Raw genomic sequence first — 26,357 nt, 5'->3', positions numbered from 1 at the left:
TGAGATATATTTTAAAACGATTCTTTCCCAAGTACAGTAAACACAGACCAGGAGCTGGAACTAAGGTAGTGTTGAATGGCAGAACTTGATCCCATGTCAAGCTGAATGGACATTTCCCCATCTGTTGTGTTGAGAGTTAAGGCAGCAGATAAGGTCTTCTCCATCCATAAATGCTTCGAGCCCATGCTGCGACCTCTGACTTCCTGTTTTCCTACTCTCCTTCGCAGAAGCTTGTTTCCAGGTCAACTCTAAGACGACAGGGCAGGGAAAACACCAAAGAAGGAAATGGAATCGGGGTTAATTCTTCCAGCCGACTTGGTATCGACAACTTTGAGTTCATCCGCGTGTTGGGGAAGGGGAGTTTCGGGAAGGTGAGTCTTGGCTTCTGAGACATCTGGTTTAAAGTTAGCATGCTACACATATGTTGTTTGAGTGTGCGTGTACGTATTCGTGCTCAGACTTGCCAGCTGCTGGGCCCGTTCTGCCCCATGTGTTCCCACATCCTAAGGATCTCAGGACTTCTCACACCTGTGCTCCCTTTTCCTGCTTTGCCATAGGTGATGCTTGCAAGAATAAAAGAAACAGGAGACCTCTATGCCGTGAAGGTGCTGAAGAAGGATGTGATCTTGCAGGATGACGACGTGGAATGCACAATGACGGAAAAAAGGATCCTGTCCTTGGCTCGCAATCACCCCTTCCTCACACAGCTGTTCTGCTGCTTTCAAACCGCTGTAAGTAGGACTCACGTTCACCACCTCAGTAGCCTCCTTTCTTAAAGCGATGAGACAATAAGATGTTAAAGATTTCATAAAGAAGTGCGTCAGACTTTTGAGGGGTGAACTCTCATTGTAGGGCTGAGTGGAGGTACCAGTAACTTCTGATGGCCCCTGGGAGAAAGTTGAAATCCATGAACTAACTGCTTCTGTCGTGGTGTCCTAGAGAAGGATCATCTTGAAGGTTGAAAAGGTCTTCGGACCTAAGTCTTGTGTAGCAGAGTGAAGGTTATGGGAATAAGAATAGAGTAAATGTCATGGGCTGCTTATCCTGGTGACATTGACCTTGGCTCTACCCCTAAATGCTGAGCTAGTTATGACCTTGGCACAAAAGTTCAGATTAGGGTAGGTTCAGAGAGAGAAACTTAATTTGTAATGGCTCAACACCTTACCCCTTGCCTCCATCACGGACCCTTTGTTTGATTTCTGGGAACTGATCCTGGGATCAAGTCTGTCTACTTGATCACGGTGCGCAATGAGGAATCCTTTTGGCTACAGTTTACAGAATACCCCACTGAGTCCTTTATGTGATAAAAGGAAAGGATGAGTTTAGCTCATTAGTACAACCCTTTTTCCTTGAAGTCTGGCAGTGACAATGTTAGGGTTAGGTTAGTAGTTCGGTGACATGGGGCATCTCTTCCCCATGGGGTCTCAAGTAATTTGCCAAAGTCCTCAACATCACACCTTGTGTAATGGCATCCTAAGGAAGAAGCACAAGGACAGAAGCCCAAGGGCCTTGTGGGGCTCTCTCCTTTTATCAAAGAGAGAAGAAATCTTTCTAGACTTGAGTCACCCACTTACCCTTAGCTGCAAAGGATGTGGGAAGCGCAAGTATCCAGGCAAGATAAGTAGGTTTATCCTGACTGGCTCCCACCACCCTTGATTCATCTCCTGGGGCAGGGCATTCTGTTCTTTCTTTAGCATCGGGCTTAGAAGTTGGCTTCTGCCCTCAACAAAGAGGAAAGATGGCTCCCGAGAAGGTCCCCAGAGGTCTGCCGCAGATGTTTCAGAACCTTCTTCCAGTCAAAAGGAGTTTTGGGAAAGAGAACCTGGGACGCACTCCTTGTCTCTGCTACCGTCTGGGCCATGGAAAGTGTGGTGGGGGCAGAATAGGGACATCCCTGCTGTACCAGGATCCTACAGTGCCTTTCTAGGGAAGGTGACAGCTGAGCTTGGACCAGAAGGGCAAATTAGAATGATGAGACAGAGAGAATGGAGGTGAACACGCCATCTAGGGAATGGTACCGGCACAGGTGTACTGGTTAGTGAGAGCGAGAGGTGTGAACACTGCTTAACGCACTTCAAATGTGGGGCCTTTAGCGGGTACATGGAGAGAACGGCTGGGGCAGAGGTGACCTGGGCCCGGTTGGGAAGGGCCTCGTAAGTTCTGTTAAGGACCTTAGAGTTTAAACCTAAGAGCAAAAGGAAGAGATTTAAGCAGAAAAATGACATATCAGATTGTAATTTTTAACTATTAAAAAAAGCTGACTTTCTTTTTAAAATGCAATTAAAACTAGAAATAGAAAAAAAAAAAGCTAACTTTCTGCAGTGGGTAATAGGAGCACCCTCCAAATATCCATATCCTTTCTCTGAAAAAACAATTTTTACTAATTGCACGTGTTGCCTTTCAAAGAGCTTTTTGCACATGAAAGCATACACCCACAACACATATATGCATTTCTTTTTTTTTTATTTAAACCAAATGGTAGCATACTTTGTCTTTTAATGTAATGTATACCTTAGTCTTTTCATGTAACAATAGATCTTGGAGATTGTGTCATATTTGTACATATCTAGCTGCCGCATTTTGAAATTTTTAAATTTAAATTTTTAAATATTTAAAAAGACCCTGACACAATTTATTTAACTTGTTTCCTATAGGTTGTACCTAATCTTTTCTTCCAATCAATGTTGCATTGAGTCCCCTTGTATTTTTTTTTTTAAAGATTTTATTTATTTATTTGACAGAGAGATCACAAGCAGGCAGAGAGGCAGGCAGAGAGAGAGGAGGAAGCAGGCTCCCTGCTGAGCAGAGAGCCCGATGCGGGCCTCGATCCCAGGACCCTGAGATCATGACCTGAGCCGAAGGCAGCGGCTTAACCCACTGAGCCACCCAGGCGCCCGAGTCCCCTTGTATTTTGTCTTTACATACTGTTCTATTATTTGTCCAAGACACACAACTGGAAGTGGTATCACTTGGCCAGTGGTGTGTACATTGAAAATTGGGACTGAGTCCCATCAGCCTCCTTCTCTATAGCAGTGAAAGATGGCTCACATTTTGTCACCTATATACCAGGCACTGTTCTAAGTGTCTATGAGCATTGTCTCATTAAATCCTTTGAGTGGCCCTGTGAAGTAAGGTTAGCACTGCTCTCATTTTCCAGGTGAGGAGACTGAGGCCTAAAGACATTTAACTTCTAAGAGACAGAGGTTTGGGCCCCAGGTGGTTTGCCTGCAAAACCCAGACTCTTCTCTACCAGCTGTGGGAGGCCTCTTGCCTCCACCATCCCATCCTGCCAGGCAGTCTATTATGTTGATGACCGGAGAGTTTGAAACAAACAATTTCTTCAGCGTTCTCCTTGGCATTCCTGTGAGCGAGGCTGAGCGTTCACAGATATTTGAGCATCACCTGTGTTCAAATCTGTGCTGTTAAAGGCCACGTGTGGCCTGGAGAAGGGGTGGGCTGGGGAAGGCTGGGCGCTGGGAGAGGTGGGGGTGTACTGGAGGCACCCACTCCCATGCCGTCCGAGCATATTAGAAGGAGCTGGGGCATCAGCCAACAGCTACACAGGTCCCAGCTGCCCCTGTACTGCTTCCTTCTTCCCCTGTACTCTGAACTCTAGGGAGCCATACCCTCCTTACCTCCTGGTCTGTGGTTCATTCCAAAGGCCCTGGAGCCCACACAGCCAGCCCCTGCTGCCTTGTCTGATTCTGGGCTGCCCATCTCTGAGGTCCAGGGCTCCTCTGGAGCTTGCCTTGTGCTTCTCCTCCTACTTCCTGGAGAATCCTCGAAATTCAATTTCCTGTGCTCTGTGCTTTGCCTACAAAAAGCCCTTCCCTGTCCTCATTCTCTCATCCAGCTGTTACCTCGGAAGGGAATAGGGTGACAGCTCAGGCTTGAAAACACTCTTGTCAGGAAGGATGGTACCATTCATTGATTACCACTTGTCTGCCAACATTTTCCAGCTTGAACCTCCAGCTCATACCATGAATCGGACACGGTTACCCTCAAATCATCTGTCCAGGGTCTGAGCCAAAGAGTGGATAGTTTTCTATGACATTAAGTTAGGTGATTTTTACTGGCCTTTGAATCAGACAGTTGACAGGCCATTAGTGAATTTAGTCTGGTCGTGCAGTGGCTGTTGTTTCAAGATATCTAACGAACAAATAAGGAAGTGTCTCACACAACTCCATATTGCGAAAGGAAATCCCCGTGCTTCCATGAAACAGACTGAGGTCTCAACAGATTGTGTTATGGCAGAGTAGAACAAGAATAAACCTGGAACAGATTGAGAGCCCAATGAAAATTGCATAAACAGTGCAAAATTTTCTAGAAAAGTATAAATTATACAATACAACAAATTATTGGTGGCCCACGGAATTTCCTCGGTGTTCAGTGGGCCTTAAGCACTGGTAGGGTCTTTTCCCTAGCGGTAGTTTCATGTATGGCCACAAGGTGGCGGTCGTTACTGCAAGATGATTTTATTTCTCCACCAGCGCTAGGAACTGACGTTGGGAGTTACGGCTTCTGTTTTGCAGTAGATGTCTCCAAAGCAAAGGGTGAAAGGAATTTCACCCTGTCTTAAATCTAGATGATAAAGTAGAGGGGAACCAACCTAAAGAATCAAGTGACTTTTTCTCCTGCTGAGCTAGAGAGACATAATTTTCATTTTGCTGTAGTTCATACTTCTCTCCCCCTTGCAAGGTATCAGACTCCATAATATACAGGCATTCATTTGCTGTGCATCTGTCCATCTGTCAGAAATCCCCAGGGACTATCCCCATTTGCTGTTGCAAAGCTAACTAGACGGAACAGAAAATGCCAACTACTGCAAGGAAGCCCGGCAGATCCATTACTTTATAACCACTCGGTTTGGCAGGCTGTGGCCTCTAAAATGAGACGCTAATCCGTGAGTTATGCTGAACTGTTAAGCTCAGCATTTAGAAGCCAGCGGAGGTGAGGTATTAGGGTCACACCCAGCTATCTGCAAAGTATCATCTCATTATAAAAACACTTGGAGAACTGTTATTCCTCTAACGTCCTGCCCCTGGAATGAGTGTCTCTGGGGCCCAGAGACCGGGAATGGGTAACTTGCAGAGGGTTACTTGGACTGTGAGTAGGGGGGACAAGGTTCATCTCCGGGGCAGGCTGACCCTGGAGCCGGCTCTGTGCCCTGACCCATCAGTGCACATTGTTCCTGATTCGTCCTCTGCGTCAACACCTCCTCTCTGCCTCAGCTCCCCTCCATCCTGCTGCTGTGGAAGCAGCATTGCCCTTGGACATGGAAGACCTGAGTTCTTCCAGCTTTATTTTCCTTGGAGTAGCCCGAGCCTACCTTAAAATACTTTTGAGCTTTAAAGTTCTCAGAGTTTAAATGAAAGCAGGATCGTAGTGAGGACCAAAGAAGAGAATGCAGAAATGCTCTGTACATGGGCAGCACTATTCAGAAGTAAGACTCACTGCTGTGATGACTGCCTCCTTCTTTACACCAAAGAAAACCGTCCTGGGGCTTCCCAGGGCCAGCGCAGACCCCATACGGAGGGTATAGTAAATATCCCAAAAGTTGAAATCTTAGAGGCACTCCTGTGCTTGGCAAAAACAAAAAAATAAATTTCAAATTAGTACATAATTTATCAAGCTTGCTTCTTAGGATTATGAGCTCATAAATTATTGCCTCCAATTCTTTCATGATAGTGCATGTTACTTGCAAATATGTAATTAAATTATCATCCTCCTACATTTATGATAGCATTATAAATCCTTACAGTTTGTGAATAGTTGGATAATCTGGATCAAGACTCATAAAAATGTTCATACTCTGAGATCTGTTGATTTTATTTCTGAAACTAGCCAAAAGAATAAAATGTTATATGTTTTATGTATGTATATACATAAAGATGTTTAATTTTCGGTGCACTGTTTATAATGGGAAAATGTTGGGAACAACTTCAGCAGTAGGAACTGACTTAAATAATATATTATTGGGTGGAGATTTTCAGCCAGTAAAGCAATAATGAATGCTACATGGCGAAATGATACGGTGTTGGACACTGTCATAAGCAACCAACTTGTATTATTTGCTGGTTCCACTTCTTACAACAGCCCTATAGGACAGGTGCAATTGTGATCTTCATTTTGCCAAGTGATAAAGTATGGAAGAGTTAAGTCACTTGCTTAAAATCTGATACAGTAAATGGTGGAACCAGGAAGTTAGAGCCCAGGAAATAAGAATTATGAGGGTTAGTGGCATGTATCCTTGTCAGGTTCTGTCCAAGATGTGCACTGGCAAACCTAGCTCCTCCAAGAAAAGCCTGGAAGGAAATTATGCCAACTAAACTGCCAGGGATGGCTCGAAGGCAGTGACATGAAGGATGTTTTCTCTGATTTTGGTCTTGAGACTCTATTTCTTTACCAGAGGGGGTGGGGAGGAGTGAGCCATTGCTAAGCCAGGGTGGTGGAAGGGAGGGTCCCTGTTCGGGTACAGGCCTAGTGAACCCTGCCTTCCCTGCTTTTCTAGGTGAAATTCACTTCACAGCCTTTTCATCTTCATCAGTGACTCGGGAGTCAGCCTCTGAGCCTGCTGGCATTTGTAGCCTGGAATCCGGGCCTCCCTCACCCCCACCCCCAGCTCCCAGCTCCCAGCCCCCCGGGGGCTGTCCACTGGCTCTCCTCCTGGAGCCTCAGCTGAGTTTGGAGGGACGGAAGAACAAAGACGGGGCAGTAGCAGGAGGGGGAGTGGCAAAGTAAATACTGGTCAGATGCCTCTGTCTTTGTTCAGAGACCCAGTTTATTGAAGCAAAAATTTCCATTTTAAGACACTCCGTGCCTGGTGCCCAAGGGCTGCCTGTCGTCTGCAGGACCCAGGCCCGGGTCAGAGAGACAAGCCATGCAGAGCCTCCCTTGTTGGGAATGCTCCCTCGGGGTTGGTGTTTGAAATCTCCTGCATTCAGGTGGACCACAAACACACACTCCCTTCCTTGACAGGGACAGAAGCCCAGTGCTCTATCCTCTACCTGTCCGGCTTTCCTCAGGATGTCTGTGTGGCTGCTGGGGGCGGTCACTGGTCCCCAGGGCATCAGCCTACAAGGCTTGTCCACGAAGCAGTGCACCCCGAGTTCTGGCAGGGACACGGCCTTCCGGAGGAAGCCACTCCTCCAGTGTTGGTCAACAAAGCAGAAGACCTACTTCCCAGGGTGAAGGTGTCCAGTAATCTGTGTGCGTACACGACCGCTACACGGCGATTTCAGTATATTGAAGTCGTACAGTACGTTCTGGAAATCACCTGGCAACATGAGAGCGCGGGGATATTACTCTCTCCTTGTTTCCTCCTTTGTTGTTAGAGGAAATATTTGCAAAGGAGTGTGTGCGCACCTGCGAGTGTGTCTGAGACAGACGGATGAGGTAGCGCGTCCTGTGGCTCTGGAATGAATCTTTCAGAATTTTATCAGGCAGGCGACTCCACGGCCGCCTCCAGTGTCAGAACTCTGAGTTCTACTTCTGGCTTAATTCTTAGCCCCCTTGTTTTTAGGAAGGTCTTGCATTTGATTTTTTTTTTTTTTTTTCCATATAAGCTCCTCCGCCTGAATCTTTGTTTTTCTCTCACGGCCCTAGGGGTTCAGAGAGTGACCCTGCAGTTAGCTTCACACAGGTGGTAGATGGGAGGCTGCAGCCTTCCCCGCTGCCCCCTAGCCCCCTGCTGCCCGCTAGTCCCCCAACCCTCTGCTAGCCTTGCATAGCTCCCCACAGCCCTGTGCAGCCTACTCCCCACAAGCCCCCAGCCCCCTGTAGCCCCCTGCAACCTCCAGCCCTCTGCAGCCCTGCACAGCACCCCCAGAGCCCCCCGCCAGCCCTGCCTAGCCCTGACTCATTCCATGTCCCTCCAGCTCTCTTTCCCTTTCCTGAGTGTTGAGTGGGTACTTGGCCACGGTCGCCAGCCTGTTTGTCTACCAAGCTGCTGCCAGAGACCAGCTTAGAGGATGAGAAGGCACACTGGGCCCTGGAGGGGCGTGACCCGCGGTGCTCTGAGTTACCGTGACATTCCTGACGAGGGGAGAGACCCCGTGACGATGGATAAGTGAGGAGAGGGCAAAGTGCATCCAAAAAAGCTAGAAAGGACCAGGGTCTGAAGAGGCTCTGTTCATGCCTTTGGAGAGCTGGTGGCTTCTTAGAGCCTGAGGGGTGTCTGTTTGGAAGAAGCGATGGGTGAAGAGGAATGGCACCCACACTTCGTTGAGACCTTCGTATGTGTTGTAGGGGCTTCTCCGCGTGACCGGTGCCTATGCAGCTGGGCGTGCTGGCATTTCGGGAGCATCTGTGCAGTGACCAGTCAGGGTGGTACAGAATACTGTTGTCTTCATTTAGAGATCTGGACTCTGAGAGGTCGCGAGAGGTTAGATAACTTGTCCCAGATCCCACAGCAAGCGAGAGTCAGACCACAGATTCTTAACCAGGTCATCAGCTTCACAATCTTTGCCATTACTAAAATACCTCCCGTAGACATGTCTTCTCCCTGAACATGTGCCAAGAGGAGTGTCATTAAGAAGGAACAAAGGCAGCTTTTCACCATGTCTGGTTTTGCAGCCTTTTGTGAAACACCTAAGGATATTTCCCTCTTACTGTTTAGAACTAGGTTTCCTCCTTTCCCTGAGCGATGCCTGCCACAAATACTATTCAGTCTGCTTATGGGTCATTGGTTATGGTTTGCCTTTGGCTCAGATCGAAATAGAAAATGAGCCAGAACATGGTGTTTCCCATTTGGGCATGTTCCCAACTTATTAGCAGTGTTCCGTCTGGGGACAGAATGCACACAGACCATCTCCAGGCTCTGGATTTCCAGGGGAGGAGAGCAGTCATGGGGGACCTTTGCTTCTGTCCCCTTGGGACACAGAACTTTCTGTGGCTACCCAGGGCCACGTAAATAAACAGGAATAGGAGAAGGCAGAGTTTGTGCTGTCCGTTTGGCTTTCCCTGTTTGGGGAGGACAGCCTGGAGGTGTGGTGTGACCGAGGGGTTTGCCGTGCTTTTCGATTTGGGCTTGTTCAGTTGTCAGTGGCCTTGTCACTGGCCATTGTCCACATCGATGATCTGGGGATCGTGGAGACCTGCCGCCGCCGTGTTTGGTAAGGTGGTGCCTGGATCGTGTGTCATTTCTCTGGATGTCTCCAAGACTTGCCCCAGTCAGAACTGGCCCAGTGCTTCCCGAGGACCGTCGAAGCTTTGTGGTGGTAAGTGCTTTTTTCCGGTTTTCCCTGACTGACGAGACCGGGAGCCTGCCCGACTATATGACGCCTCGGCCTCAACAGGGCCCTGTGTGGAGCACGAGGCTTGGAGGACCGGAGTTGGCTCCAGGGAGGAGAAGGCGACAGGCCTTTCACCAAATAGTTCAGTGAACAGCCTGTCCGTTCACGATCGCTCTGAGTGCTAGCAGGAGAAGCAGGCCCTTGAATCCTGTCTGGCTGGGAAGAGAGGATTAACACACATGGAATAGAAGGATACAGTAGAGTGTGTGGAGTCAACACCGTCCTTAGACTACAGAAGGAAAGGCAGTTGAAAAAGGGCCCTGCGCTCAGGGGGACGTCTTCCCTGTGTGCCTGTCTCTCCTCACGCCCGTCACCAGAATGCCTGCGAGGCTCACCAGCCAGCATCCAAGCTTGAACCAACACCATGCGGCAGCCGGCAGGTGTTTCCCTGGGCAGGTGGGTTGCTCCTGCCAGGACTGACAGGGACATTCAGGGCCTCCAGCTACACCTGTGAGTGGCTGGAGGGGGTTCACCCCACCCTAAAGACAGAATTGTGCAGTGTTAAAACCTCACTGCTCTGGGTGGGAACCACAGATGGTAATATATTCTAGGTTTAAAACCCTTGTGTGCTCTGTCAGTACTTCCTTGGTGAGAGCCCAGCTGTGGCCATCTCTTCTCAGCTCAGGAACTACGTCTCTAGGGCCTCTTGCGACCCATCAGCCTCACCTGTTGGTGTGATCTCAGCCCACCTGGCCATCTATGGAGTCGCCACGGGCAGGCGAGGCGAGGTGGTATTAATTCATTTAGCACATGGCACCGAGTGCCTTCTAGGTTTGAGGCTCTTCTAGAAACCCCAGGGGGAGCAGCAGGGAACCAGACCGGGCAGAGACACCCTTGTGGAGCTGCTGTTCTCCCATAGAGTCTGTGGGCCTGAACCAGCCCTGTACAAGGCTCCATCAGCAGGCATCGGCCCTTGGTGGGTTGGTCCCAGACAGTTCTGGGATTAGCATATGGGGATGTCTCAGAGCAGCCACGTGCTTCGAAGAGAGTCTAGGAGCCTTGTCTTTTGTGAGTCTAGCTGGCCCTCCACTCACTTCGTTAGTCTCAGGCATATGACAGAGGGATTCAGCAAGTCCATACAGTACGCTCTGCCCGCTGCAAAAGTAGGGGCCACTGTTGGTGGGAACAAAAATCGGCACAACCACCGTGGAAAACAGTATGGAGGTTTCCCAAAACATTCCAAGCAGAAATCCCATATGATCCACCAGGCACACTGTTGGGCATTTACCCAAAGAAATGAAAACACAAATTCAGAAAAATACACAAGCCCTCATGTTGATTACAGCATGACTTACAACAGCCCAATCTATGGATCTCAATCGGGGCTCTTGTCTGGAAGCTACATTTGCATTTGAAGCACACCCCTATTTTTACATGGGTGTCCTGAATTGAGGACCTGGTAACCTGGTGATGGTGACTGGGGGGAGGGGTGTCAGCACTGCCGCTGGTTGGCCTTGGGTCCTGTGCACTCACAGGCTTGGGGGACCAAGGCTGGAGGCGCCCTGGGGGGGCCACCGCCCAGCCTGCTTCCTTGCTCTCCACTGCCATTGTCCTATCATTCTCATCCCTCGGAGGGGGAAGAGGGACTGGACTGGGACTGGTCTCTTCACAGATAGTCCCAGTGTGAGGCTGCTGAGACACCAGCTCCCCCACTTAACCCTGTGCCATCAAGACTGACTCTGCTCTGGGGCAGGGTTCCTCTTCCTGCCTTCTGCTGTCAGCTGATACCTTGGCTGGGTCTCACCAGCAGACCCTCCCCTCCCTGCTGGAGGGCTTTGGCATGCCCTTGTCTTCCCTTCGGGCCACCCAGGGAGTTCCTGTTTCCTTTCTGTGCGAGGCATCCAGCTTGTACTTCATTTGTACCGTGAAAGAGCCTGCTCTGTCTCCAGCTCACTCCTACCCACGCCTTTAGGATGGCCGGTAATGATTTATTGCTTAGCTGTTATGAAGGGAGCCTTGGAACTTTTCCCGGAATCTCTTAATTCCATTCTCATGGTGTATGAGATTTTAAACCTTAAAATGATGTAATATATAATTCCCAACCAAAACAAAGGAGGAAGGTCGTTCCGGCAAAATTCCTCCCCTCTTTCAGATAAGTGTTGTTCCCTTCCTGGGCCATGGACTATGGGAACCTCCCTCATCTGCTTCCTTATGCTTTCTGTCACCTCCTCACTCTCAGGGAACCCCGAACTGTGATCAGCTTATGAGGTGGGGACTGGCCCGTGTCCACAGCAAGCCCAGACCGTCTAAATCAGGGTCTGTCGACCAGTGAGTGGGTGAAAAGCAGATCATGGTATGTTAGATATAACCAGCAAGGTCAGGGCAGATTGGACAGCGTTGACCTAGAGATCTGAAAGCAGGAAGTTCCCTTCCACCTGTTTCAGAACTTTATCCCCACTACTTTGATTTTTACCAACAGGTCAGATAGTTTGAACAAGAGAATGCCTGGTGAATTTTCAACCTCTCCAGTTTAAAAAAAAAAAAAAAAAGAGTCACTTACTTGCATCATGTAATATCATATACCCACTCTTACCACTTGGGGCAGGATAATCCTTTTTAAGTGTGTGTGGGGGGGCTGTTCTATGCACTGTCCGCTCAGGGGCACCCCTGGCCTCCACACACGGCCTGTGGGTAGTGCCTCTTTCCTCATAACAACCAGAAATGTCTCCAGACATTACCAAATGTCCCCCAGGAAGAGGAGGATCTGTTTGGTTGAAAACCACTGCGTGGTATGAATGGCAGGTGGTCTGTCCTAGATCTAAGATGTTAAGTGGACTAGACGATCACTTGACTTTTTACAGGTGGCCAAAGCCAAGTGTGTCCAGTCTTGCTTAGAAAATTGTAAGCATTACTCTGTGTGTGTGTGTGTGTGTATAAATATGTATATGAGTTTGTAGACCAGCAAAGTTCCTGTTTGGGAGCTTGTACCTGTTCTCAGTGGCTGCCTGGGTGACATTGCTCAGGGTTGGCCCCAGGCTGGGAGGAGGCCAGGGAAGCACAGGGCGTCTGTTGGGCATGAGCCAGGGCTGGCACTGTGCCAGCAGCTCTGAACAGCAAATCCTCCTGAGATAAGACAGACGTATCAGAGCCTGGGGGGCTGGGGAGCCAAAGATTAGCTCAGCTTGCCTGTGTCTATAAGGGGTCGTGTTGAAGAGCCCGGGATTGAAAGAGCGTGGCTTCTCTTGTTTCCACATTCAATGACTGTGCCTCTGTTCTGCCATCAAGGTGTGGAATCAGTCACTTTTTATGAAAATCGCCTCCACCCAGAACCGAGAAGGGTGCCAGCCTCTCTGTGAGTCAGATTCCCATCCCCTGTGTGAGGCACGTGACTGGATTCTACAAACAGAGATAATCAAAACTTTAAGAAACATTTCTCAACCAGCCGAGAAAAATGTGCTGGTAGCAATACAAGTGTGCTTTGGGGGAAGCACACTTGTCATTCTCTTTTGTTTGTTTTCCATACATGGGTACGCTATTTCCACATAAAGTCACAAGAGACCTTAGGTGCTGTCGTCTGGGCTGAGTACTCTCTAAATATGGGAGGTAGACCCCGGCCACTAGACACATTGGCTGTTCCTCTGTTGAATGCTAAAATTGTATCTAGCGTGCATGTTTCATTCAGTTCAGTAAAGGCTTCCTTAACACACACCTTGCTCCAGAGACCCAAGACCCATGGAAACACAAAGTGTGGACCTACCCTCTGGCTGCTTGCAATCAGGGATCGTTTTCAATACACATACCATACCCATAACCACATGATAGAAGAAGCTCATCTGTTCGCCCTTGCAGAGGCTGAAAGGGCTCTGAGACAGGAGGGGCTGTCTGAGCTGTGTTTGGAGGATGAGTATGAGCTCTGCTGTCCTGGGGGCAGGGGCGGCAAGAGGAGGAAAGGCAATGGGCCTCCCAGACAGAGGTATGAGCGGTGCAAAAGCACAGAGGCTTAGACTGTGTGACGCAGCAGATTACAGGAGAGGAAGAGTGGGGAGTGGAGAAGCAAAGTCCTAATGGGTCTGACATCCTTTGCTTCGGAGCTTAGCCTCAGTCATGGAGGTGAAGGCAGCTGGCGAGGGTTTTAAGCCAGAGAGCAAATAAGATGTACATTTTTTTTTGTTTTGTTTTTTGTTTTTTGTTTTAATTTTTATTATTGAAATAGAGGACACACAAGGTTATACTAGTTTTAGGTGTATAACAATGATTGGACAATTATATGCATTAGTCAGTGCTCATCATGATAAATGTAGTTATGATCTCTCACTATATACTATTATTACATTATTACATATAATCTCTATGCTGTGCTCTTCATCTCTATAACTTATTCATTTTATAGTTGGAATTTGTATTGCTTGATGCCCTTCACCTATTTTGCCTATCCCCTCACCCATCTCCCCTCTGGCAACCACCAGTTTGTGCTCCATATTTATAAGTCTGTTTCTTCTTTTTACTTGTTTTGTTTTTTAGATTCCACATATACATGAAGTCATATGGTATTTGTCTTTATTTTTCTAACTTGTGTCACTTGACATAATAGCCTTGAGGTCTGTGTTGCCATACAAGGCAAAATCTCCTTCTTAATGACAGTGATATTCCATTGTGTGTGTATGTGTGCGTGTGTGTACCACTTCTTTATGCATTTGTCTATCAATGGAAACATGGATGGAAACATGGGCTGCCACCATATCTTGGCTATTGTAATAAAACTGCAATAAACATAGGTATGGCTCTCTGGTGGCCATCACGGAAGGAGGAAAGCAGGGGATCACCAACCTGTTTGGGACTTTGAAACTCTGGCCTGTCAGTCATGCCTGCTCTGAGGCAGTGGTCATGGGAGTGCAGTCAAGGAAACACTAAGGAGGGGGAATGCATTAAGACTCGTTAGGGTAGGAGAGTGGTAGGAAGGGACCCTGGGAGAACCGAATATGATGAATTCACTTAGCAGGAAACCCGGTAGGAAGATGTTTGTTGCTCATAATCATGGTTCAGATGGGAGATTGGATTTTGTGTCCTCTGGGTATAGTTGAAAGTGTAATTTAAAATATTTCATTAGGTGTTCGTAGATGGAGAGGAGAGGACAGCTGAGAAAGGAAATCTAAGCAAGAGTGGGAAAGGAGGACAGAAAGTCAGAAGAATCAGAAGGAAGTGGTTTTATGGGCAGAGGAACCAAGTGCCCTGTTCACCCGTTGGGTCTGGGACGAGATTGTTGGTGCTGCTGTCTCTGTCTCTGCTCTCGTCCTTGGGGTTTAAAGGGCCCATTGGAACTCCACCTCGCCAGTGCCCGTGGAAGCTTCTCTACAGGGTTAAGACAATATCCTCTTCCCTGGCTAAGCCTTTTAATCTATTTGTAATTGCTTTGCCCTCATCTTATCAGACTATGTCTCTTTTACTTTGGTCAGCCTGCCTGTGGGTGAGTTTGCATCTTTCTTCCTCTAGGGATGTAAGTATTTGGCCCACAGTGCGGAAAGGTTGGAAACGAACTAGGGGGGAGGGAGGGTGTCATTGGCTTGAACACATCTCATTCTCAAGCTAAAGGGCCGGAGGAGAACATATTGTCGCTGTGCTGGCAGATCCAAACTCAAAATAGCCTGGGGAATGAAGTCCAAATGGAAATTCAGCAGGTGCCTCAACACCACAGAGCAGAGGAAGGAACAGACTCTTGGCCAATAGATTCCCAGGAATCCTCGCAAGTCAGACAGACCATATTCTTGGCCAGATCTGCTACTTCTTTAGCTGGGCAAAATGTTTATTTAGACAACTATAACCCAGAATCTCCTCTTGCAAGGCAGACATGTCTCAGTTGTCTGCAGATCACAGGAAGAGATGAAATCTTGCCTTCTTGAAGAGGTTGCAAAGTTTAGGAACTTCTTTCACGAAAAATAATCTAAATAAATACATGGCATTTTTACTTTTTCTCCTATAGCCCTGTACAAAGTAAATCCATCAATTTCTTTAATAGACATTCTTCTATTTGGTGCTTAAATCGAAATCTTGACACAGAGAATTGTACCATGTGAAATAATGATTTAGAGGAATCCTATTGCTCATATTTTTAAGTGATCAGACCTTTTTGAGAAAGTGAATAATAACCTAAGATATCTTCCTTGCGAATTTGCGAAGTTCAGAATTTAGATTTGCATGTTTAATTCAGAATTAAAACACCATGCTCATTTGGCAAGAGTCCATTGCCAATAAAAATTATCTTTATCATAGTATAGTAAGTATACTATTCATACCACATCCTCTTAGCTACATTAACTTAATCGACAATCCAGCTGATTGTAGGACTCCATAGAAATGGGACCAGGAATAGTATGCAGCTGTTAAAAAAAAATCATAGTTTAGTGACAGAGAATATCAGGCAATATTATGTGACGTAACTGAAGAAAGAAGGATGGGTTTTTCATTTTCGTTTTTTCTCTTTAAAGAGTGCCAAGTATAAGTAGGACATAAGGGTAAGTAAATTCTAGTTAAAAACTTCCATGTAAATCTCTCTCTCTTTTTTTTTAAAGATTTTATTTATTTATTTGACAGAGAGAGATTACAAGTAGGCAGAGAGGCAGGTAGAGGGGAAGGGGGACACAGGCTCCCCGCCGAAGCAAAGAGCCCAATGCGGGACTCGATCCCAGGACCCTGGGATCACGACCTGAGCCGAAGGCAGCAGCCTAACCCACTGAGCCACCCAGGCACCCCAAAATTTCTTATTTGCCCTGAAATCTCCAGTTCCTTGGACCTACGGGCCACATATAGTTTTGTTTCTCCTTCTTTCTCTGGGTGTCAGGATTATAGGTGATTTATTTTCATTTTACTTATTTTTCCCTCAGTTTTCCTTATATTTACTTTATCACTGCATCTGAACTCTGCACACACAATTCCTTGTAAAAACAGAAAAGCCAAGTTTTGTAAATCAAGGGAAATGAAGTGATGCGTCGAGCAGACCTTGTCGTCTTGAACTATCCCACAAACTATTTCAGCTATGGGTAAGGTACTTGACTTTTTTGCCCTTGACTCACACAAAATGGATGGATAGAACTAATCTTGGCAGTTTGTGCCAGCTTTTCTAATGTTCTAGTTTACAGTGTATTAGCAAACAGAAACGGCCTCCTGTCCTGTTAGTTCCCCAGGTCCAGGCACTAAGCTTGGTGGTATTAGAGATCAATCATTTAGGTCTGGGCTCTGCCTCCAAAGACTTCAGATCCTTTCTAGAAAACAAGACCAAGTTCACAAAGGCAGCTCAGCCCAGTGAGACTGGATGAGATGTGTGTGGACCAGAGGTGACTCTGCCAGGAACAGGGGGACTTAAGCCCTACCATTGCTCTATCTTCAGTCATATGTTGACTGCTTACTTATTTATGCTTTAAGGATCATCTGGCTCAGATGCCTCATCATGTGTTGAACGGCGAGTTAGATCGCCTCCCGTAGCCTACTCTGGTATAGACGTCGGTGAGCCTTGTCATGTTTCATTACAAGAGATGGCCAGTGCATTCCGTTTACTGGGAAAGCACTTGGTCTTTGGAAAGTGCTGTGTGTCCCTCCAGCTCTGAAAGGCAGGTTCCTAAGGGCTTGTTCGATCAGAGACATATTTTACCTTCCCAAAGAGTAGTCTCTGAGCTCAGAGAGGATGTATCCTGCCTGGGGACAAGAGAGGGGTGGCTGAGTGATTGGATTAGTGGCTATTGTCTTTGGGGCTACACAGATAGTTAAGTCAAAGAAAGAAAAAAAAATGAAGCTATTAGATTCCCTCTCCTTGTTTCTTCCTTGTACCCTTTGTAATCATTATTAATGTGGTTAAATTTAAGTTGTTTCCAGCTCAGGAATGGTGCAATCAGATTTCCTCATGAGGGTGCTTTTCCACTGTGACCTCTTTGACGTCAGTAACGGTTTCCTGTTGATCTGAACTCCCTATTCACCCCGTGGATTACTTTGTTGGAGAAAAATCATAAAGCAAGGAGCACTTATGAGAAATTCAACATAATGCTGTCTGTTACCGGAGATTTCCTTCTCCTTGCCCACAGCCAGTCAGGGGCACTCTGTAGCTTTCGATGGAGGATTGATGTTACTCATTTAGAAATAATTCGAAACCAATTCTTAGGACTTGGGTAGGTAAGTCTAGGTGAGGCTCCTAGCTTAAACATCCCCTTAAAGGAATCATTAAATTAGTCATTAAGCTTAAATGTTGTTTCTGTTCTTTAAATTATTTCCAAAAGGTTATCTATGTTGTCACTGTAATACATCTTCAACTGAGATTATTATCTGTGGATTACATGTAGGGACTGGGGAGTCTTGCTTTAAAGAGAAAAATCTTAATTAATCTGTTGATTAGAGTCAGTCAATTTTATGGAAAGGAAAAAGAGCTACTACGAGATGTCTCACTGTAATATGTTAGTCCGTTTGCTTTGCCATAATAACAATTATGAATATAAAGCTCTTAAAATAGAGAATATTATCATCTGGTATTAGCAAATGAGAATGCTCTGGAACCGAAACCCTTGCTTAATGTTTTGGCTATCAAATCCAGTGTGGTAACACCTTGCTTAGTAGTCATTTCCCAGAAAGAAAAGTCCTCCTTCAAAGCTCAAGGCCATGACCGTGCCAGGAAATGCCCTGCACCCCTCCATGGGCATAGGCATCCCCCCGACTCCTCCAGCTCTCCAGATGCCTGCCTCGTACCCACAGATGCAGTTTCAACTGCCATTTCATTCCTGCCTCCCTGTGGCCCGAGAGCCCCTGAGCAAGTCCCCATTGCTGTGTCCCTGGCCAATGGCTCACTGCCCAGGATGCTGCAGCTCCCCGGGTGGCGGGGGCGGGGGGCTGCTGAGCCCCAGGAGGAGCCAGCCATGGTGGCCGAAGCCAGAGTGGAGCTGGCAGCCATGGGTGGGGGATGCTGTTGGCTTACGCTTCCTGAATCCCCGCTGTGTGCCTGACACTGTTAGAAACTCTTAGCTTAAATCATGTCATCCTCCCAGACCTGGGAGTTCAGTCATCTTATGATCCCCGATTTACAGATGGGCATTTCGAGAAAGAGAGAAAGAATAAATACGATACAGCGAGAACCGCTTTTGCATCTCCAGTGTCCTGGCTCCCGAGGTCACGTACCCCACATACCCCACCGCACCGGGCTTCACCCCAGTGACACCAGCAACTGGGGCACTGGGCACAGGCCCTCCTAGAATAAACTTTAGCCCCTTTGCATGACGGAGTAATAACAAAACTTGTTTGTGGAGACTCTTCTGGTCCTGGCTCTTAAAAGACACTTTGCTTCTAGGTTAATCCTCACACCATCGCTGTAGGTACAGGTGCAGTTATCCCAGACTTCTAAGTAAGGAAACTTGCCCCTTAAGAATTGGTGTGTGTTTCCGTTAAAATTCTCCCGGTAGCAAGTAACAGAAAACAACTTAGCCGAGGTCAGGCCGAAAAGGGAGAAGTGAAAGTAGAGATGCAGAGATACAGGGCGTGGTGTCTCGTGGAAGCCAGGGGCCAAAATCATCCAGCTCTCTTCAGAGATCTGAAACTGGAAAGGCAGGAGGAACTCGGGGAGCTTCTTGGCTTCCTCGTGCTCCCTCAGCTCTTGTCTTCACCTCACCATAGTTTCTGCTTCATTTTTTCATCCGTCCATCCATGCATCCATTCCTCCCACCATGCTTTCGGGACTCTGTTTTACCAAGACCTTTCACATGGTCTCACCACAAACATAACCTCAGCTTCCTAATTCATGTTTCCTCACTTCCTGCACTCCACACAGCCTAAATTAAAACCTCTCTGTCTCAATTCCAATTTTCTGGGAAAGAGACCGGGAAGGGAGTGGCCAGCATGGTCCCCACCAGCTATTTGCAGGATGTCCTGAGTCTCCCCATGTGATCACGCCAGGCCCTGCTCTGAGAGACCGATTAGTGAGCTGAACAGACACCTCCAAAGGTGCCCACCACGGCGACCCTGTTCCTTTGCAGTCACCCTCCCTAGGGGACGTCACCTGTCACAGGTACTATCTTGGTATGTCACTTTCAACGACCCATGTGTTTTGTCTCAAACTTCCCTCTGTGCAGTTGCTCATCAGCTTGAATTCTTTTTTTTTAAAATTTTTTTAAAGATTTTTATTTATTTATTTGACAGAGAGAGATCACAAGTAGAGAAGCAGGCAGAGAGAGAGAGAGAGGAAGGGAAGCAGGCTCCCCGCCGAGCAGAGAGCCCGATGTGGGACTCGATCCCAGGACCCTGAGATCATGACCTGAGCCAAAGGCAGCGGCTTAATCCACTGAGCCACCCAGGCGCCCCATCAGCTTGAATTCTTAAAGAACAGTCTCACCGAGGGGCTTTCGGGCATGCACGCTGCTTGTGCCGAGAGCCACTGTCAGTTCAGGGGATATTTTTATCCTCTTGGGCCTGGGGTAGCAGGTCTGAGCTGAGAGCCGGGACAGACTCGGTCCAGGCTGCGGCGGGTTAATGCAGTGGGGCAGGAAGGGCCGGAATTCTATTATTAACCAGGCATCAGCTCCTCGGCCTCCTGTAATCCACACCGAGGCTGGGACAAAGGGATTTCTGAGTTGCTCTTAGTCCCCCAGGAGCCCCAGGTGCCCCTCACTCGTGTTAATGACTTGCAGTTGAGGTTGGTTGACAGGCGAGCAGAGGACAAAGAGCTGGGCCTCTTGGCTTTAGAACTGAGGTTAAACCTGGTCTCGGGGACCTTGGGTTTCTTACCCTGCAGGTCAGGGCAGAATGTGCCCTAGAGGAGCCAGAGGCCTCAGGGGGAGCTGTGCAGGTCTCCAGACTCAGTTTCTAGGAAACTGGACTTCAGAAAAGCTGGAATGCCCCGCTACACAGGCTTAAACACAGAAACCACTGTCTTTGTAACCTCTGCCTCGGCTGGGATCTGGAACCTCTTTCCTGCCCCAGAAGTGACTCATGGGCAACCTTCGTCCATTACGCAGTGCCTCCCTCAACTCAGGGGTCCCGGCACATGCTTCCTCTCCTTGCTTTTCTCAGTTGAGTTTGTGAAGCGTCACTTAGCGTTCGTCAGGAAATCAGGGAGACTCGCTGGTCAACAGCGCAGACCGAGAGTGGAGTTGTAGGGGGAGGTTGTCTCGTGCCTCCTGTCAGAATGTCACATGCACGTCTCTGCCTTGTGAGGGGTGCTCACGAAATAGGAAAGATTTTTCTCCGGTTGCTGGAATTCATTCCGTAGCAGGAGCATTGGGCAGACGGACCGGTTTTTGTAGCGGATGCTGTTTTAGCGAATGTGGGGCGTCTGACGCTCACTGGAGTCTTTTTTGAGCCAAGCGCCAAGCTGCCACCTGTTTGAGCCCAGACACTGGGGCTCTAGTTACGGTAGAGACCCCACCGGTGAGGGACCGTCCCTCTCAGCAGGACTCTGGGCCTGTGGACTGTGTGGAAGGAAGCACCCTAAGCAGCCTTCTGCTTTTTCTACCAGCACTCGGTTAGGAAAGTAGCCGTGTCCTAGGGAGGCCCCCCTACAGCCGCTCCAGCACGGAGGGACTGGCTCCCGCGGTAGCCGTCATGCCCTGCCTCACGCCTCCCAGTTCACCCGTTCAGAGACCTCGACTCCTCCCGGCTCCGGCCTGACTCCTGCTCCGGAGTTTGGCTCCTGTTAGAAGCTTTCTCCACTTCCCTCCCTGGGCTCCAGGCTGCTCAGGGGCCCCTGCTCTGTTCCCGTGACGACCTCTTTGTGCCTTCACTGCACTTAGCACACCGGGGGGGGGGGGATGTGCTCCTCGTTTCCCTGAACTTCCTGAGAGCAGGTGTGTGATCACATTCATTTTCCAATCCTTGCTCTCTAGCCGGGACCTGGTATCGTGTATGCTCAGTAGACATTCCTTCCCGTAGAGAACCTTCAAGGAAGCATAAAAGATCTTGGAAAGCCTGCAGAGGTTCTCTAAAGCCTGCATCTGAGAACGCAGACCCTCTCCTTTCGTGGAACCCTGCCACGCAAACCAGAGACAGTGGCATCTCGTTTTGGACGTTGTCCCAACAAGCCTGAGGGCCGGGTTCCTTCGGGCCTCAGAAAGGCCACGGATCATAGGGGGAGGAGAGGGGCGTGTCAAGAGAGGATCTCCTCTCAGCAAAAACATCTGACAAGTGGATGAACACATTTTTATTTTTCTAGCTTGGGACATTAATTGACGTCTTGGAGAGGATGGCACATTACTTTTCGTTGAGTCGTCATTGCACCTGGCTGGCTTGTTTCCCCTTCCCACTTGCTTCCAGGGTCGTACGTAGCCGGGGGGTTGAGAGCTGTTCGAGGTGGTGCCAGACAGGAGGTTCAGAATGAAATTCTGAATGAAAAGAAGCCCCTGTTGTCTCAGGTCCCAGGCTTCTGGCTTTGCTGCACATCACAGGTAGCTGTGCCCCTCTGACCCTGCCTGCATTTTCTGAGACGCTGCCTCCAGCGCTGGGCCAAGAAGCAGATGAAAGAGTGAGACAAGAAGGCAGTACAGTATTTCCTCCCCCAGATCTGGACCTCAGCCCCTGCTCTGGCTTTTTCAGACTTCAGACCTGATTATGCCTGGGGTGGCCTGGGGCGAGGGGGCTAGACAGGGGATGAAATTGCCCTTCCAATACCCTCCTCTTTTGATGCCTACTGCCTTAGAAACCCTTGCCAAGTACACTGACTTCCGGCGGCCTAAGGAATGAGTCCCTTACCTACTGACCTAGTTCCGGTCATCAGGTATTTCGAGCTCTTGGAATTCGTGTGACGGCCAGTCCCAGCCATGAAGAAGGCGAACAGGCTGGTTGACAAAAATGGGTAAGGCTGACCAGCTTGTGAGGGGCGGTCTGGTGGCGTTAGCACCCGCGTCTTCATCGGGTCCCCCTTGGCCTTGGCCTCCCTGTCCAAATGAACACAGCATCGGCGTCACACCTGCCCGAGCGGACGCGTTCTTCGATGAGTCTCGCCACATACTTACCCTCCATCCTGTGCCACTGCTGACTTCCACCCAAGTCCTTCCCGTAGAGAAAAGAAAGAACGCCAGGGCTCTTCCGGACTCGTCCGTTCCAAGTCTGCCGCGCAGCTTGTCAGTCACAACCCCGTGAAAGCCCCTGGCTCGGTCCGATTGCCTACGGGGTTGAGTTTTCAGTCGGTGAACTGGAATCGTGGTTTTGTTGATGTTTGGGTTTTGTTTTCACGTGTGTGAATTTTGCCGTTCCATCTTTACTCTCACAGTTGTGCTTCTCTAGAAGTTTTCCTAGAGCCAGGGGATTCTTTTCCTTTGAATTAAGGTCTTCCTTAAAATCAGGAATAGAGAGGTTACGAGTTCTGTTTTCTGATGAAACCAGGGGTGAACTCGGAGCAGGAAAGGGCACCAGGCACAGCCTCTGTCCACTGTGTGGCCGTGGACATGGGGTAGCACTAAGCAAAAGCAGAATGCTTCAAACCCCAGGGAGAGAGGAGTTCTGAGAACACATCCTTCGTGAACTGGCAAACACCAATTTCCTTACCAAATGACCCCCCACCCCGGCCCCTACCCCAAAAAGGATGATGGCTGGCCCTGCGGGGTGCTCCCATAGGCCTTAGCCCGAATGTCCCTGGCTTGGAGAGACCTCCACGGACCCCCAGGCAGATGACCAGATGTCCCTGCTTTCTCCACCTTCTTTCACAGGATTTCCCAGAATTTGTATGTTTACCTTGTTTTTTTAAGTAACGTGTGTCTCCCACACCAGACTATGTGGGTAGAGGTTGAATCTGTTTTATGCCCTTTCTGTTGGATGCCTGGCACCCCATTCGACACTGGGCTAGCCGTGGACTTCATAAATGTCAGTGGAGGGAGTCAGGAAATCCTTTGATCTTAGGGGTTCCTGAAACATAGCCCTTTACACTACCCAGCTGGGAGACACGCTTTCTCACAGAGCCTCCACATTTCTTTTATTGAAGTCTTAATAAAAGTACTTTGTTCACACCGCTTGCGTAGTACTAAGCGTACTGCATGGGGAATCTTAAGAGCCCATTTCCCTCTCCCTCTCCCTTTTTTAAAGATTTTTATTTATTTATTTGAGAGAAAGCAAGAACACATGAGAGAGAGAGAGAGATGAGAGCTTGTGAGCAGCAAGGAGGGGCTGAGGGAGAAGCAGACTCCCTGCTGAGCAGGGAGCCTGATATGGGATCAGATCCAGGATCCCAGGATCGTGACCTGAGCTGAAGGCAGACGCTTAACCAAATGAGCTCCCCAGGTGCCCTGAAGAGCCCATTTCATCAGCAGGTATGAGAGCTCCTTCCAAGTGGACAACATCGTGCTATTCTGCACGTTTCCACTCCTGACTCGGGAATTTTCTGTTGGGCTGAATGGAATTTCGAACTTTGAAGCCACTTGGAGGTTGTCGTTAGACTCCTGTTGGCCAGACTTGTCTAAAACGGTTTCCTTTCTCTGTGTGTGTTCCCTGGTCAAGTGTGAGGACCTGTTAGACATCCCTTGAGTTCTGTGCTTAACCCTGCATGTTCCAGAGGAAAGGCACGTACCTTTCCATTTGTGTTGCACTTCTCCGCTTTCCAGAACCCCATGATTCAGCTAGGGATAGCGTCATTGTTCTCACTTTACTAATGGCGAATGTCCAAAAACAAATTAAGCTTGGGGTTGCACAGTATTTAAGGTGCAGAGCAGCAATGAGAACCGGGGGCTCCTGAGGCTTTCCTACTTTTTATTTAATGCAGAGATCAAAGCTGTGTAGAATTCCTTAAAGGAGATCCAGGTGTTACTTCCCAGCCCCATCCCTATCCCAGGGGCCCAGTCCCACAGCCCTCATGCCTCGCACTACCCCGACAGAGCGTTTCCCTCTGAGATCCACGTGACGACGACCTGCCGCAGCCTCGGGTAGCCTGGTGACCAAGCTCTAGGCTAACAGCAACACCACGCTGGGTTCTCTCTTGTGTTTCTCCAGGATCGTCTGTTTTTCGTGATGGAATTTGTGAATGGGGGTGACTTGATGTTTCACATTCAGAAGTCTCGTCGTTTTGATGAAGCACGAGCTCGTTTCTATGCAGCAGAAATCATTTCGGCGCTCATGTTCCTACATGAGAAAGGAATCATCTATCGGTGAGTTTTGGTCTCTGGTAACCCCTCTTCTGATTGATCCCCTGTTTGCCCTCCTGGCTTCATCCACCCTTCCATTTTTCCTGGTAATCATCTGAAACCTTGTTAGAATTAAACTCTCAAAGGTGTGAGTGTCCGGTAGAATAAATGAATAATCTAGTGTTCTTGAAACCGGAATTGCCCCCATGTGGTCACATAAGACTGGCTTCAGTGGCTCCACGGAGACTCCATGAATTCAGACAGCCAGACTCTACAAGGTGCTGAACCCATGGTTGCTTTTTCCTGTTTTCCATGGAAGCGATCCATTCCATCTTCAGAATCCATACCTACACCAAAGAGCGTGGCTGTCGGTTGCCCTGATTACTGTGATGAGGCTCTCATTCATTTGGGGCTGCAGCTTACCATTCTAGGAGCTAAGAGGTGAACTATGGATGAGCAGTCCTGCTTGATAAAAGTTATCATTTATACCTCCTGAATATTATTCGATTCCATTTCATGGCACACAGTCTTTTGCGTATACTATATATTTTGGACTTAAAATCTGGTTGCCTTTGTTAGATCTCAAAATGCAAGGGGTACGGGTGGATGAAACTTTATTCAGGCACAAGGTGAGGTAAGGTGGGAAATGCAATAGTTGAGTGTTAGACAGTGTTTATTCTTAACTTCCTCATTTGTTCCCTGAGGTCGGTATCTTGCTTTTAAATGACACTGTAACTTAGTCACCACATAAACTCCTTCTTTCTCTTGAGAAGCAATTGCTGCTTTCCTTTGAGGAAAAAAATACCATTTTATCTCAGGAGCGTGAATGTCAAAGTAAAGAATTCCCTTATTGAAACTGGCTCTTTATTAGCCTTGCTAATGCTGTTCGTTTTGTGGGCTCAGAACCATATTGACATCATGATAAAAGTGTAAGAGAGCTTTGAAAGAGGAATATTCTTAAATATCCTAGGAGTTAGAACAGGAAGAGGGGAGCAAGGCTAGGAAAGAATGCATCAGGGCTGGTCATCGATGCTAGAAGGAAGAGAGAAAGCAAAACAGGTACAACAGGTAGGATACAGAAATGTAAATTCTCAGCACAGGGCCCTAAAAACCTCGACTAGATGTAGCCCTTTGTCTCAGCCCCAGCTGTGAGGCCGGAGGGTTGCGGGCGCGGGGGTGGGGGTGGGGGAGTACTGGTGCAGAGTTCCAAACCAGGCTGGATACCAGCCGCAGGAGTCCTCTGCTTCGAAGTAGCCAGGACTCTCCATTCATTGTTTGGCCACAATGCTGCATGGGTGGCTTTCAATGGCTTGTGCTCTGAGCCCTCTTGACCAGGCTGTCTGTTCTGGCAGGTCCAGCATGGGATTGCTCCTGCCACAGCATCCTGCCCAGTATAGGATGTGGGGGAGGTTGCTGACCCAATGTCTGATGGTGGAGGGAGTTCAGAGGTCTTCCTGGTCGTAGCATGGGACCCTGGGCCATGAGCTCTGCTTTTGTTCTTCTCTCTGTGGCTTACGCATCCATCCATCCATCTGTCATCTCTGCTCTGCTTACTCCAGAGAGAGCCTTCCTCACATTTAATTTTTAAGAATTATGACTTCCCCACTTGACAGGGACTTCTCTTGTAAATCCAAAAAAATAATACTAACAACAGGAGCAAGACCTACATGGAGTATTGCAACACTGACTCTTCTCCTGCATATCTCCCTGATCCTCCTAGCACTGTTATGATATGAGAGTAGCCTTATTGGTGTTATTTAGGTGAATAATTGAGTCTTAGAAGGGCTTAATAACCACACTGTTAACTAGTCGTAAAGCCACAACTCAAATTGTGTCTTTAACCACTGGGCTACCCCATCACCTCAGGAGAGACTTGCAGACTCGGAGTCCCAGAGTGGGCTTCTTAGTCCCCTGCTGGTGATAGGGCAACTTTTATTCATGAAAATAACACAGAATGTGTGTCTTTGTCCTTTTGGGCTGCCTAACAAATCACTACATACTTGGGGGTGGGGAGCATCTAAACAAGAGAAATTGGTCTCTGACTGTTCTGGAGGCA

The 26,357-nt window shown here is 48.2% G+C and overlaps 1 protein-coding gene across 1 annotated transcript in view; it reads left to right on the top strand.

Moving 5' to 3' along the window:
• The window catches only part of PRKCH (protein kinase C eta), a 230,477-nt gene that overhangs the window by 131,185 nt on the left and 72,935 nt on the right, over positions 1–26,357 (top strand). The window contains exons 8-10 of the mRNA XM_044231956.1: positions 228–371; positions 558–731; positions 24,171–24,325. Of these exons, the coding sequence (XP_044087891.1) occupies positions 228–371; positions 558–731; positions 24,171–24,325 (473 nt within the window). The remainder of the gene's footprint in view (positions 1–227; positions 372–557; positions 732–24,170; positions 24,326–26,357) is intronic.

The sequence above is a fragment of the Neovison vison genome, chromosome 13, assembly GCF_020171115.1.
Source record: "Neovison vison isolate M4711 chromosome 13, ASM_NN_V1, whole genome shotgun sequence".
Lineage (NCBI taxonomy): Eukaryota > Metazoa > Chordata > Mammalia > Carnivora > Mustelidae > Neogale > Neogale vison.
This window is presented reverse-complemented; position numbering and strand designations above follow the sequence as displayed.